Raw genomic sequence first — 14,517 nt, forward strand, 5'->3', positions numbered from 1 at the left:
TTCATACCGGCATACTACACCAAGAAAGATGTCCTGTTCGTTAACCTTGTAGAGGCAAGTTTGTTTTTGTCAAGGAAAAGCTTGGAAATCACAGTCTATCTGTGCCCAAAATTTAAACACAAAGGAGTGTGTGCAACCTCAGACAGGATGCGATATAATTGTTTCAAGACAGACAGAACTCAACCTCTGAGGTTGCCTACTTATTCCTTTGACCTGCCAACTCAACTACCATGGTGGTTACATTCATGAGTTGCACATTCCCAGGATCCTTTGCGCACAGGGTGGGGAAAGGTCGCGGTAAACCACGTGACTCATCCTCGGCTCTGGTCGGAAGAAGTCGGAAGTGTTCGCGAGCGCTCGGAAATTTCAAAAATGGCTGACACCACTGCCGGCGGCGGGAGGCACGTAGTTTTTCACGGCATTCGTACGGCGTTCGTACGGCAAAGCGGCATCAAATTTTTGCTCCATGACTATCGGTATGGGATAGAATAGGGTTGATTCAACATACTACGTGAAAATGTGACAAAAAGACAGACTAAATTGAAATTGAATGCTCCCAGCCTACTATCGGCCAGATAGCTTAGGGCACCTTCTTCCGACCAGAGCCGAGGATGAGTCACGTGGTTTACCGTGACCTTTCCCCACCCTGTGTGCAAAGGATCCTGGGAATGTGCAACTCGTGAATGTAGGTCTTGGGTCCGTGAGAGCATGCGGCCCAGACCATCCAATTCCAAGGAGGTTAAAATTCAACCTCCTTGGACCATCTATGTAACTGTAAGAATTAGGAGAGTAGATACAGAAAGACACTCCTGGTCCCTGGCCGGGGTTTGAACCCACGCCAAACCCGGGCACCAGTGCACATGCCGACACTCTAACAATTTGGCTAAAAGGTCTAGAGTACCCTCCACTGTTACATATTCTAATTGTACTTAACGAATTGGCCTGTTACAATAGTTACCTTGTCCCCCGCGCTGAATGCGTCCGACGTACAGCTTGCCGCCATTGTTGAGTCCCTTGAAGCGGTCGTTACTGATGTCAAAGGTGCGCTGGTTCAGCAGGTACCCGTCCACCAGCATGCTGACCCTCTTCCCCACCCGAGTAATGTTGACCGTGTGGTACTGGTCGTCGGCATAGTCGTGTAGATCGTTGTTCAGTTCCTCGTCACGACCGTCACCCAGGTCAAACCTCAACTGAATTCCACCTGTAGGAAACAGATAAAAAGTCAAAATCCCTCCTGCTATAAAAAATTGCAACATGATGTAATCCAAGACCAGTTACCATAATGACAGACATCTGGTTCAGGTCATTGACCTTATTGGTTTGGAGAAGTCAAGAAGAAGAGGAAACAGAGGCAAACAATATGTTATAAGGGACTAATAAAATCTGGTCTAATTGTGGACAGGTGGTCACTAAAGACAGAAAAAATTGTCTCGGGCCACCAAAGAGTGGTTACATTAGCCAGTTGGTCCACATGTAGGGGTGGTCTCTTGTACAGGTTTGATTGTATTCAAGATTACAAAAAATGTACTTCGGAAGTTCTTTGCCTTTTTCTTTTGTTGCTAAATTTTATCATCCATTCATCTAATGCATTCATCAAGACCCAGGTCTGACTTGTAGTAAAAGATGTACAATGTACAAACTGATCATATTTTTGATAAACAGAAAAAAGTGCCCATCTGCTTGGAGACAATTTCATTCATTTTCATTCATATTAGTTTTCCGTCCGTCCTTCCTTCCCTCCTTTCTTCACTCATCCATTTACCATCACTCACTCACTCACTCACTCACTAACTCACTCACTCAATAAATCACTCACATCTCACTCACTCACTTTCTCACATCTCAATCAATCAATCAATCAATCAATCATCCATTTGACATGAGTGCAGTGCGTACCGCTGTCCTTGATCCGTAGAGTCATGTAGTTGCCAGTCTCCGACTCCACGTGCATCAGGATGCCCTGTTTGTGCTCCGTGATGAAACCGACGGTGATGTTGTCCTTCACGGAATCACGGAATTCTACCGGGAATGTGTACTCAAGGTAGCTGGCCGATTCCATTCGTGCTCCAATTTCTATGACGATAAAGAGGACACATTATAGAATGTAACTTCAAAAAAGGGAAGAGCTATTGGTGTACCAAAATTAAAACATTAGAACATCAGAAAAATTGGGGAGGGGGGAGAGACACGATTGACAGAAAATATTGAAGTCTTGGTATAAAAGAAGTTCGGATGATTTTTCAATGATATCATTGAAACATAGTCATAAGCATTAGGATCAAACAAGTTTTCTAAATGAATGGTCAATAGCATATGGCTCAAACAAATAAATCAAGAAAGATTGATAGACAGGTCCAGATTTGACAGATAGTGTACCATGATGAATATGGAGGAATGGAGAATGAGATGGAGGAACCAAGATTTGAAGGAGCTTGCCAGAAAAGTCTTGAAGATCTTCATCGATGACAGGCACAGTGATCTCTAGGAGGGAGAAGCATTGATTGGGAAAGAAGGGAACAAACGGGAGACTGGTCAAAGAAATGGTTTGAAAGAAGAAATGAGAGAGAAGGGTAGCAATCAAAAGATACGGTGTTGTTTTTTGTTGTAAGAAGAGGGTACTAAGTGTACTTGTACCTTATTGTAGGTCATGCGATATACATGTACAGAGCAATGAACAGAAGCATACAACAGATTGCATAGAAACTTTAAAGCAACACAAATCATCATTATCAATTTTATCTGCACAAAGTCCTACTTTATTAGATACTATTAAGTTTAAAATAAAGCTTGTCTTATACTATGTTATAGAAATCAATACCATGATCACTTTTTATAGATCAAAATTACTAGAAAAAAATCATGATTTTTTTCTAGTGTAGCGGAGCAAAATTCGGATGGTACTCAGGCTAAGAATGTGCCTGCATTCCATATCAACTGCTCGCACACATCATTGCCATAATGTGTTGAAGATCATCACTCACCATTTGAACATGTAGGCCCCTCGTGTGGTGTGAGAGTACAGTTGCACTCATAGAATCCCCAGCCCTCGATACAGGTGGCGTTGTTCTGACAGGGGTTCACGGGCTCGCACAGTCGGACCATTCCGGGCTCCACACCCCAGGCAGGTATGGCAGCGCTGTACAGGTCCTGATGTACGCCGTTCACGCTTAGATCACGTATCACACCGATGAAACCGTTTCTACCCTCTGTGTCTGAGCCTGAAAACGACAATTGTATGTATCACTTTTCATTTGGTATACCCATGTATACGTACTAACTAAAATGATGATGATACAACTGACAACCCAATCCAACTACATTTATGTAGGCATTTGCTTTGTATCGGCTTATGAAATCTCAACCTGAAAGCTTATTTGCATCATCATTCAGCCAAACTAGGTGCTCTAGGGAGACATTGTCTGAAGTTATACATTTTAACGACATTTACTTTTTTCACTTGAAGTTCATCTTATTAAAAAATTCCCCTCTTAACACAAGTATGTAATATAGAAAGGAACATTTGCAAAGCAAATTAATACATAATGTTTACCTTCGCATATGGTCTGCTCTGTTAATTCTTACTCAAACGCATTCATACATATATGGTGACAGGAGTCTAAATCCCTCCTGCTATAAAATTGCAACATGATGTAACCCAACACTAGTTACCATGGTAACAGATGTCTGGTTCAGGTCATGGACCTTATTTGTTTGAAGAAGAGGAAGAAGAAACAGAGCAAAAACAACATGTTTTCTTTCTGCGAAGGTAAAATAAATATAATATGATATAATAAAAGGACATTTTCAAAGATCATACTTGTACCTACCAACAAAGAGTTGACTGTTGAGATTCAGGGACTCGTGTGCGTCCATCACTTCTGCTTCGGTCGCCTCGGCAAGGCTCGGATCCTGGAATCGTTGTTTGTCCACCACGATACGAGCCTCCTTCACGTTTCGCTCGGCACAGATGCTGTGGAAGCGGTTGTCGTTGAGGTCATAGGTCATTGTCTTCACCACTTCTTTCCGACCGTTACCCACATCGTATGACAAGGAAACTTGTCGGGGGGCTGCCAGAAAAACAAGGAATGATTTTTAACAGGATAGCAAAGCACATTAATCCTACTTCATCCTAAGAGTCATTAATGATATTCTTTGCTTGGTAATGACTTCATTGGAGAAATTTTACCTGAAATATAAACTGAAATATACTTCAACTTCTTGGTTGTGATTTGAATTAAAAGGAAAATTTGGATTCTAAGTGACCTTTTTGTGTACAAATAAATGATTGTCTTTGATCAGACTTTGCCATAGCTAATTAGCAACAGTCGAGCGGCATGGAAGGCAGGCCCCAGGACCATTCCTGGCCTGCTTTCACCTCATGCGGACACAAAAATCTGGTGGAATAAACCCATTGCAAGGATAGAAAGTAAGTAGCGTCTACTCACACAACATCTCCACCTTGAAGAAGTCACGTGCCCCCCTGTTGTGGACAAACACGCCCTGCGCCGCCCGCGTGATGAACTGGAAGCAGATGTCTCCAGAGCGTTTCGCTTGGAATGTTGGGAAGCGTAGGTGGGCCTCGGCAGCCTTGAAGGTTGCCGAGTTGTTGAACAAGACTGTAGAAAGATGTAGATCGAGAATAAATTAGACAAGTAAAACTATATCAGAAGTAGCTATCAGTATGATTCCAGCAGTTGAGGCAAACTGGCTGGTTTCTCCATGATTTCTCATTAGTCATCATCAATAATCAACACGATTGAAAATGACAAACATGGTCGCCATGGGCAGGTATCGGGCCTTGAGCAGACCCAACTCACAGCAGTCGCAGTGGCGTCGGTCAGGTCAAGACGGGTGGCTTAATGCTTGTGTCAATGGGAAAAATTTTGGGGACCAAGAAAAAGTGGTCTTAATCACCAGGTGGCCAGTTTGAAGAGATTGTCACCTTGGCAGGTTTGACTGTACTTATTGAAATTTTAGAAAAGTTCCAAGAGTAAGTCTTACTGTCTCCATAGCACTCCAGTGGTCCCAGTGTGTGGAAGCCGCTGCCAGGATTGGTGTCACCGAAGCGCAGCTGAGTGACAGGCAGGTACGGCATCTGGGTCAGGTAACCCTCATCTATACCCCTGAAATGCAAATTCGACGATTGTGTCAGTTGTCCTGTGAAAGACTCAATTTTTCAAAACTGAGCAGGTGGATGGCTTTAGGTGCTCACAAAATGATAAGTTTATTTGTGCAACAACATTTTTCGAGAATTTACTAATACTGTAAATCACTGTATCATCGCAGTACTTTTTAATATATTCCCGGTTTTCGTGTTCACTTTTGTACCGCGAATTTATCATTACCATGAACAAATAATTTTTCAATTTTCTTTTTTCTGCATGCACCTGCCACCACTGCAAATATATAGTTCCGCAAACATATTCATTTTTCTCAGACTGCAAAATTTTGCTACCACAATTACATTAATAAACAAGTACTGAGAACTCTCGAATCTACTGACCTAACTGACTCGAAGCCAGCAGTGCCGTCACAGTTGCAGTATTTGGCAGGATCTCGACAAGTCCCGTCCAGACCACAGGCACATTTCTGGGTACCTGGACCAGCGTCTCCCCAGTACACCATCTTGTCATTAGTGCGGCCAACCCACCAACCGAACGGTTGTCCATCTAAATAATATCAAACATAATGGTTAATATTGTTAGAAATAGTAGAACCAGAAAAATCTTTTTCTCGTTCTAATAACAAATTTACCAGAGAATTGAAAGCGTAAAGTATTAAAATGTATGATTGAGCCAATACAATAGCCACAGCAGCACTGCTAAAATTGCAAAGGCAAGGCATTGGTACAGTTATGCCTCCTAATGATCAACATTATATTGCAGCTCAGGGCTACAATGTGGTTGTAACTCATAATGGCCTGATGCAAATGTCTCTGTTTTACATTTCAGTGGCATGTACAAACAGCTATTGAGTGATGTTGGGTAATGATTGAGGTGTGAAAATATTCAGTCTATTTTCCAAAACATTTTTAGGTAACTAATATGACTGTGCCCTGCTAGAATTAGGTACTACTAATATGACTGTACCAATTTAATTTCTTGGTTAACGGATTTTTCTAGAAAAATAATGCAGCGGGCGGGTGAAAAAAAATAAAAATAAAAACAGGCCTAGGGATCGTATTATGGCCCAAAATGGTACGATAGGAGCCATGAACTCAACACACCAGGCTGGTTCAAAATTTAAACAATGAATTTTGAACTTTTAATGATACCATTGCAGTGAAAGATAGAATAACTGTAACAACTAGGATGAAAAGGACTGTTTTCAACTGTTCAGGGCAAAATATGAGCATTTTGCAGTTGATTCTGGATTTTTATTTTTATTTGCAAATCAGAAAAAAATGAAGCGGCGAATCCGTTAACCAAGAAATTAAATTGGTGTGGCCTTATGCTAGAAAGGCAGAAATTGTAGAAAACATAGAAAACACTTACTTGGAGAATTGAGCAGACGTGAGTTTGTACACTCATATCTAATACGTTGTTGGCAACGTTCAGATCTCATCATGAGGGGCAGAACTTGTGGCAGGGATCCCTGGTACTTGATGTCTTTGCTGTACGTCCCTGCCCCTGCGAACCCTCTGACTTGTGTTCTCGCCATGGAGTCATGTGTGATGACGGTTTCTACGGTGTGTACTATGAAAGATGAATTGTTAGCAACTTACTCTTAAATTTTTCCTCTATGGTGAAGTCATTTTACAGAAGACAAGTGGTCGGTTATTCTAATAAATGACCAATTTTTCCTTATTCACCACTTATGATGTTACATATACGGCCTGATAACCAATGGGAAATGGAGGCTTCTCATTGGTTGACGTCACTCGGCTATATGATAATATAATATAATTATGTTAGAGGTAAAAAAAAAAGTTATTTCCTTACAGTCAATGGTGGCACACTGCACTGGGAAGGGAGCCAGGGGACCGCTGCCATCGGGGTCAATGAACTTTGTGCCACTCGCGACACCCTCTCCAAACGGATTGTAGTTCGCACAGGAGTCCTCATACTTTGCTGTAAACACGACATGGTGAGCACAATTATTGTCTAGTATACATGTATATGAATGGTTTATTTCAACACTGTCACAAACATAAATGTAGCAGCCAAACATAAATAACCCCACACATTCTTAATTTTTGTTTAATTTTCCTTGTTTACTACTCTTCATTACTACTTTTCATTATTGTAGATAGTATTGTATCGTATTGTATTTTATTGTTTTGTTTCATTTACCCGTTATCTAGTAAGTTATTTCTTATTTATCCGATTTGTTTGAATTGTTAATTAAGTTATGAAGGGAGGCCTCCTCATAAGCATTTTATGCTTCCGGCCTCCCTGCACTGTTACATTTCATTTATATTTTCTTGTATCTGTATTGTTACATTTTGTTTTAAAGTGCGAATAAAAACTGAAAAAAAAACTGAACATTGTACTTGGGCCTGGGAAAAAATGCTGTGTTTCTACTTTCCCTGAACAACCCTAGCAAAAACTCGCTGACCCTAGCCTAGGCCTTGAGACATCATTGGATCATTTTAGCCTATCTACCAACCCTAGTTTTGTCAGGACTGACCTTTAATTTTCCTAGGCCCCACCTTTTCTGTTGGTTTCTTAATTCAATTTTGTATACATAGAGTTGATATGAATCATTAAATGTTGGTTAGACTATGTCTTAAAAATCCTTGGATGTCTTTGACCAGTATAAATTATGAATCTTTGAACTGAACTTGAGTCACAAAGTATTCATAGAAACTTTCCAGTTATTTCTTTCATGGATTGAAATAAATGCGCAGATGTACAGACGCATAACAAAATGTTAGTGGAGAAGTTGTGCACTACCTGAAGTGATAAAACTGCAGTACTTACTCATGTGACAGGTGGCGCCATTGTACCCTGTTGGTTGACAGTTACAGGTGAAGGTGTACCAGTCCTGCTCACAAGTGGCACCGTGCTCACATGGATTAGGTGTGCATCTGAAAACATGGAACTTTCATTACTAGTATATATATCTATCTCAGTTACATACCTTTTCCTACTTTCCCCTGTACTATGTAGCTACCATAATACAAACTTACTGAGGGAGGTTTCGGAGTATCAATTCTGTATAGATCTTTATGCAGTGCTTGCTATAATGTGAATGTTTTGCATATGATTATCCTATGATTTAACAAAATTATAGTTGCTTACAGTACAGAAGGACAAATGTGATGACTAAAAGAGAGACTACGACAAAAATTGAATTAGACACACAACACACTTATTGAAAAGAGTAGGGGAACCTTCCCGGTGTGAGTGGTTTGAACCTTACACTTTTTTTTACAGTCCTATGGATAAGTATGGTTGCACCTGGGTCATATACATGAGATCACCTGGATTAGCGATCCAGACCCTTGCGATTCAGCCCCACCAATTGTAAGCTCCTCACAATTCAGCCCTTGGCTGCAAGGAGAGAGTAGCTGGCCCACCCAATAAATAACAACTGCTACAGAACAGAGACAGACAGAGCTTGTTTACCTGTCTACAAGGCCACAGTAGTTGAACTGAATGCCCGTCTTGACAGCGTTTGGCAGACGATTATCTTCCAGACGCTGCAAGTCGATGTTCTGTCCGTCTATCACGATCCGCCGCATGCAACCTTGGAAGGGTTTGAGCTCCCCTCTGATTGGGCAACCCTCTTGAGAAATGGCCGAAGGAGGACAACCTGGCGGAAGAGTTTTTATATTTTGTTATATATTATATTATATTTATATTTAAGTTTTATATTCCTTAGTCACATAATGGCCATGTTTACACAAAAACAAGGTTTGGAAGGCAAACAAACAAGAAGGGCATCCCCCAGGATCATTTACTCAATGGAGCCTGTATTTGCATATTAATGATTCATTTGCATATTTGTGACTAGGTAATTACGGCACTAATTAAGGTGCGCTTGCCTTCCAAGCTTTGCTTTGATCCAAGATTGCGCAATATGCTGAATATAGTGTGAATAGACGGTCTATTGTGTGCAAAATGAACTGAATGATAGGATTTTTTTGTTGGCTCCGAAGAACTAACCAGAACTTGATTTCCATTAACCTAATTGACACAACAGAGCGTACTAACCTCCCAGGTAGTACTTATCCCCAGTGGACAGTTGGAGCACGGTGTTGGTGTTGATGGTTCTGTTGTAGTCATAGGTCACAATGACCGAGTTCTCGGTCGCGTTCACGACCACACTGTGCCATCGCCCATCGTTCTGGTACTCATCTATATAGAACAGAGGCAGACAGGTATTTGTTATGCTCGACATGAGTGTGCTAAATTATTAAATTATCAAGCCTAATGTCCATAACTGTTCAGAGTCTTAAAGGCTTACCAGAGAGTATAGGAACGACGCGCTCCACGTTGTTGACCATCCGGACAATCGTCACATTCAGTCGTCCATCAGCAAGACGCACCAAGATAGATCCCGTGCCTTGGTTGATCTGTGTGTACGCCATCATGCTCTCCCGGTTGAATGTTCGGAACTCGAACCCAAAAGCGATGCTGTTTCTTGCACTGTTACAATACAAAGAAGTCTAAGTTTTTCTGTCTGCAATGGCTGATCATTATACTCACATTTATTTTTTCATTGAATTTTCAGACAGCTAGGGAGCCCCATCTAATTCTGTCAAAATGTTTTTCAAGGGGGCCCAAACTATTGAGTAGACAGATTTTTTACAAAAGTAAGCATAAGAAATACTACAGAATGTACAGAAAACAGAGGGAGTGTCTTTTTAGCAAATGACCACAAATGATCACTCTGGGGCTGTCCTCGTCGCAGGAATCTAAAATTTTTGCTTTGATCATGTCCAGATTGTGCTCAAATTCAGGATTTAAATAGATTCAGTCTGGATATAACTAAAGCAAAAAATTTAAGATTTGTATGGCAAGGACAGCCTCAGGGTGGTCATTTGTGGTCAATCGCTAAAAAGACAGGAATACAGAAACTATCATGCATTAACAAGAAAGAATTTTTTTACAATTTCTGACTCTAACTTTGAGCAACATGAGTGTTTGTATATCTTAGACAATGTTTTTGGACACTACTAAGCTAGTATGTCAAGAGTTCCCTGACTATGAACTTCTAAGCCATAATTGTACTTGTAGTACAGCTAAGCAGTACCTTGCCCCTGGTAGGCGCATGTAGCTCTCGGGTGAGGGGATGGTGAGGGATTTTTGAGTGGTTCCCTGGCAGCTGTACGACACAGAACCCACGCTGGAGAAAGCGTCGACTTGTCGTTGTGTTCTCTCAATCATGTTGATTCCGTTGAAGAAAACGTTCTGCAAGCAGCCCTGGAAGTTGTAGCGCACGATCACACCCGGAAACAGGAAGTCCACACCTCCAACAGTGATCTAAAGGAAAAAGCAGATTATTCTGTTAAAATTGGAAAAAAACAACTACTGAAATGATCTTCTTGTACTTCAATGTACATGTATATGAAGCTCCTCATGTTAAGTGTTAGGTGTCATCAAGGTGTCATTATTAAATAACATTGAAGATGATAACATTTTATCCAGCGTAGATGTTAGATGAAGATTCTTATCATCTAAAAACTGACTCTTTTTGACATCATGAAAGCAACATCAACATTAAAATCTGCTTAGAAATGTATTCACACCAATTTGTTTAGATTCAATATGTTTGGTGGACTTTAAAGCACCTTATCTCACATGAGCATTAGTAGAGTTGATGAAAGTATCTCCCGAAGAAATGAAAAAATTTAAAAACAAACCTGTCGATCCAAATCCAGACGTTCAAAGTCTCCGTTTGTCCTGAACTTGACAAAGAACCTGTCCACCTTTAGACTGACATCTCTCCTGTTCCGGGCGATCTCGATGGAATGCCACTGATCGTCGTCTAACAACGACCCAGCAGTGACCTCCGTGTAACCTTCCACAGACCGGCTCGTACCTGACAAAACCAACCAGAAATTTCTTTTCAGTATGAAAAAAATCAACATAATAGGATAATCACATGCATTTATCAAAGAGTGATATGCCAGTCTAAACTTAGAGATATTTCCAGATGTTCTTCTGTATCTGTATCAGCTGGTATAACTGCCCTTCGGCGTAACACACCAGCTCCACATGCATGCGGCGCAGCGGCAGAAGCCTAACCCTTTAACATCTAACTCTAAGCATTGTTAGCTATCTAATGATAATGCCCCTACTGTATTTGGTGACAGCAAGTTCTTTAGTAAGAGTTGTGGTAAAATGAACTTCTATCTTCATAAGATATGAAAAATGTGTGTTGGACACATTCTTATAAAAACTCAATTTTTGGGATCATAAATGAGAATATCCAACACAAGTTTGTGTGCACATACCAAGATTCATACGAAGCCAGATCTTTCCCCAGATCAGTTCAAGTGAGATGAAGTCGTTCTGAGATCCGTGGCCGTAAAGCAGCATCCCGTGAGGCTCTTTTGTTTTAAAACGCATCTTGATCGAGTCCTGGTAGGTCGCTACACGGTCTTCCTCACGCGAGATTTCGTAGCGGAGGTAGCCATCCCCTCCAAAAGTGGCAGAGTGTGCTCCTGAAATGTTGAAGATGGAGAGAGTTCAGACATTTTACCTAGGACAGCATGTTCAACAGTGCCTCCTAGATAATTTTGTTAGTACTGCAGCAAGTTACTTTGCCATTATTATGGATCCCTGTTGCTTCAATCACTACCAACACAATGCATTTTGCATCTGTCAGTAAGTTTTTGCCTCTTGCTGTGAAGAAAGAAATACCAAAGACAAAGTTTAGCCTTTAAATCATCTCCCTAAATGTTAAAAAATGTTATTCTACAGATCATGACATAAATGTATGCAAATTTTTCAACGCTACCAAGTTTATAACGGCCATCACATCAAAACCATAGAAGAAGAAAAAAGACGTACTATCCAGGCAGCCGTAGATTTCCACACGCATGGAGATTTTCTTGTTCCAGGAGCGAGGGTTAATGCGCATGTAGCGGCCGATCCACGTTCCGGTCAGAATGTTCTTAACGACGGTGTCCGCGTTGTTGTTTCCCTTCAGGGTCTGAGGGTACAGGTGAAGAAACAGAAGGCAAATCATTACTTCAGCGCTTTTACACTTTCCTAATTTAAATAGGCAATTCAGGGGTTTTTCAGTGGGTGTTTCGTAGCACATTCATCAGAAAAGAACTCGAATGCTCAGACTATGAGCTACTGCCAATGATGATGATGATCAGAAAAGACCCGTGGAATGATACCCATACATGTACAAGAGATGATAAAAAGTTCTCCATGCTAAATGAATTGCATAAAATCAATAAATGCAATGATTTGGAGCAAAAAAGTAGGAAGTGCCACATGTTCGTACCTTAGGCCACACCAATTTAATTTCTTGGTTAACGGATTTTTCTAGAAAAATAATGGAGAGGGCGGGCAAAAAAAATAAAAATAAAAACAGGCCTAGGCATCCTATTATGGCCCAAAATAGTACGATAGGAGCCATGAAGTCAACACACCAGGCTGGTTCAAAATTTAAACAATTACTTTTGAACTTTTAATGACACCACTGCATTGAAAGATGGCATAACTGTAACAACCAGGAAGAAAAGGACTGTTTTCAACTGTTCAGGGCAAAATATGAGCATTTTGCAGATGATTCTGAATTTTTATTTTTATTTGCAAATCAGAAAAAAATGAAGCGGGCGAATCCGTTAACCAAGAAATTAAATTGGTGTGGCCTTATCTTTTTCTGCTAAACCAAGCTCGGGTAAACCAAATCTCTAGCTAGCTTTCTCGTGGATTTTACTATTCTATCAAAAGATGTCCTTATATTTTGTTGTCATAATGTACATGTAGTTGTAATTGTACCTAAATATACGCATACATGTACATACCTACATGTGCACACAGACACATGTACATACACACATGCATACATACACAAACTTACTGTGCCATAGGTTCTCCACTGCCATCTGTTGTCGCTGAATTGGATCCGATACTCCTTCACCCATTCGTCGCTATTAAAGCGACCCTGGGTGGAGATGGCAGTGATTCTTGACCGATCCAGCAGGTCAAAGGTCAGGTACTGCGAAAAGTCGTCTCTCGAGGCACTCCAACCACCAAGACCTACACGTGTATTGGAAGCCATCGTGATTATTGTCTCAAGCCTTGCAAAATCTTAGGGGTCTCTGATGGCTTTACTTACATCAAACTGTGATAATGTTCATGTCTCTGTCAAACTTTAGAAATATAGAATAAAAATGTAAAGCAAATATTTGATGGACATGCAGCTACTCTCCCATTGGTCAGAACACTAACTGCCATGTAATCATTGGTTGAGCTGATAATTATGATGGACAGTCAGGACCAGTCTACATTGTCTAATTGCAGTCAAGCCCTGAACATGCAAGTGGCATTGATAATATTTCTTCAATCACAGGCATACAAAAATGTCCTGATAAAATTACAATGAAATCTCCCGCTGCTTTAGACTTTTTAAAATTCCTTTGTAATGTTCACCGAAGGAAAACATAATGTTTTTACTCTGTTTCCTCTTCTTCTTCTTCCCCAAAACATTAAGGTCCATATTCAAAGGAAAACATTATGCATTTGCTTTGCAAATGTTACCTTTCTAGTTTGTCTCACCTTCTCTTCTGTTAAGCCTTGCATATCTGGGTGCCCTGTAGTAGTCGACGTATGATGTGGAAGAAATCTGTCCATCAGTGATGAGTCTACTGCTAACTCCAAGGGGAAAGTTGCACTCTGGATCTATTCGCTGATCGGTCTCTAGAGTGTTAGAAATAGCAATACACGTAAAATTAAAGGACAAGCATTTCCCAGGATTTTTTACTCTCAGTTTTTTACTCTCAAAAAGCCAATGTTCCTTAGGTTGATATGGTGGCAGTAAAATCACAACCACAAAACTACCATCAAAGAAAATGACAACGCATGTCCCTTTCACGTAAAATGAAGAAAATTATTGACATGTAACTAGTTTGCCAGTATGGAGACAGTAATTGATTCATTTCTTCTTGCTCCTTTACTTCAAGTTCAACATAAACAGTTGAATGGAATCCTGACTGCTGGCTATGTTACAGCAAATAAAATTTGTCTGGTGATTTAGAGAAGAAGAATTACATTAGTCTTTACTGCCTTTCTGCATTAAGATTACTGCATGTGGTGTATTGGACTTCTAACTCAGTTTTCTCATGCTTAGCCAATAATACTCATCATGACCGGAATATATATGGGTCCATCTGGCTAGAGTTCAAGTGCAATCAATAGAGTATGGTTTAGTGGTGATGCTTAGCTGGACTGCAAACTGGCTGCCAAAGTCATTGATCGATCAAGGGCACCTATTTTTCTCCATTGTTGTGTGATTCCTATTGTAATTATATCATAAATGATTGTTTATTACTCCCATGGCTGTGCATAATGTCTACATTGTAGTCAGCTAACCATTTCATTTCCTCTA

At 40.5% G+C, this 14,517-nt stretch overlaps 1 protein-coding gene across 3 annotated transcripts in view; it reads right to left on the reverse strand.

Moving 5' to 3' along the window:
- The window catches only part of LOC109475841 (contactin-associated protein-like 2), a 36,500-nt gene that overhangs the window by 11,617 nt on the left and 10,366 nt on the right, over positions 1-14,517 (reverse strand). For all 3 annotated transcript variants that reach the window (XM_019776641.1, XM_019776640.1, XM_019776639.1), the window contains exons 2-20: positions 13,689-13,829; positions 12,991-13,169; positions 11,964-12,105; positions 11,405-11,614; positions 10,811-10,989; positions 10,201-10,430; positions 9,412-9,593; positions 9,159-9,302; positions 8,571-8,757; positions 7,923-8,029; positions 6,942-7,070; positions 6,495-6,695; positions 5,504-5,669; positions 5,002-5,123; positions 4,446-4,616; positions 3,828-4,067; positions 2,982-3,218; positions 1,897-2,073; positions 959-1,201 (exon numbers count right to left, since the gene is read on the reverse strand). In XM_019776641.1, the coding sequence (XP_019632200.1) occupies positions 959-1,201; positions 1,897-2,073; positions 2,982-3,218; positions 3,828-4,067; positions 4,446-4,616; positions 5,002-5,123; positions 5,504-5,669; positions 6,495-6,695; positions 6,942-7,070; positions 7,923-8,029; positions 8,571-8,757; positions 9,159-9,302; positions 9,412-9,593; positions 10,201-10,430; positions 10,811-10,989; positions 11,405-11,614; positions 11,964-12,105; positions 12,991-13,169; positions 13,689-13,829 (3,387 nt within the window). The remainder of the gene's footprint in view (positions 1-958; positions 1,202-1,896; positions 2,074-2,981; positions 3,219-3,827; positions 4,068-4,445; positions 4,617-5,001; positions 5,124-5,503; positions 5,670-6,494; positions 6,696-6,941; positions 7,071-7,922; positions 8,030-8,570; positions 8,758-9,158; positions 9,303-9,411; positions 9,594-10,200; positions 10,431-10,810; positions 10,990-11,404; positions 11,615-11,963; positions 12,106-12,990; positions 13,170-13,688; positions 13,830-14,517) is intronic.

Source organism: Branchiostoma belcheri, unplaced genomic scaffold, assembly GCF_001625305.1.
Source record: "Branchiostoma belcheri isolate BF01 breed outbred unplaced genomic scaffold, Haploidv18h27 scaffold35, whole genome shotgun sequence".
Taxonomy (NCBI): domain Eukaryota; kingdom Metazoa; phylum Chordata; class Leptocardii; order Amphioxiformes; family Branchiostomatidae; genus Branchiostoma; species Branchiostoma belcheri.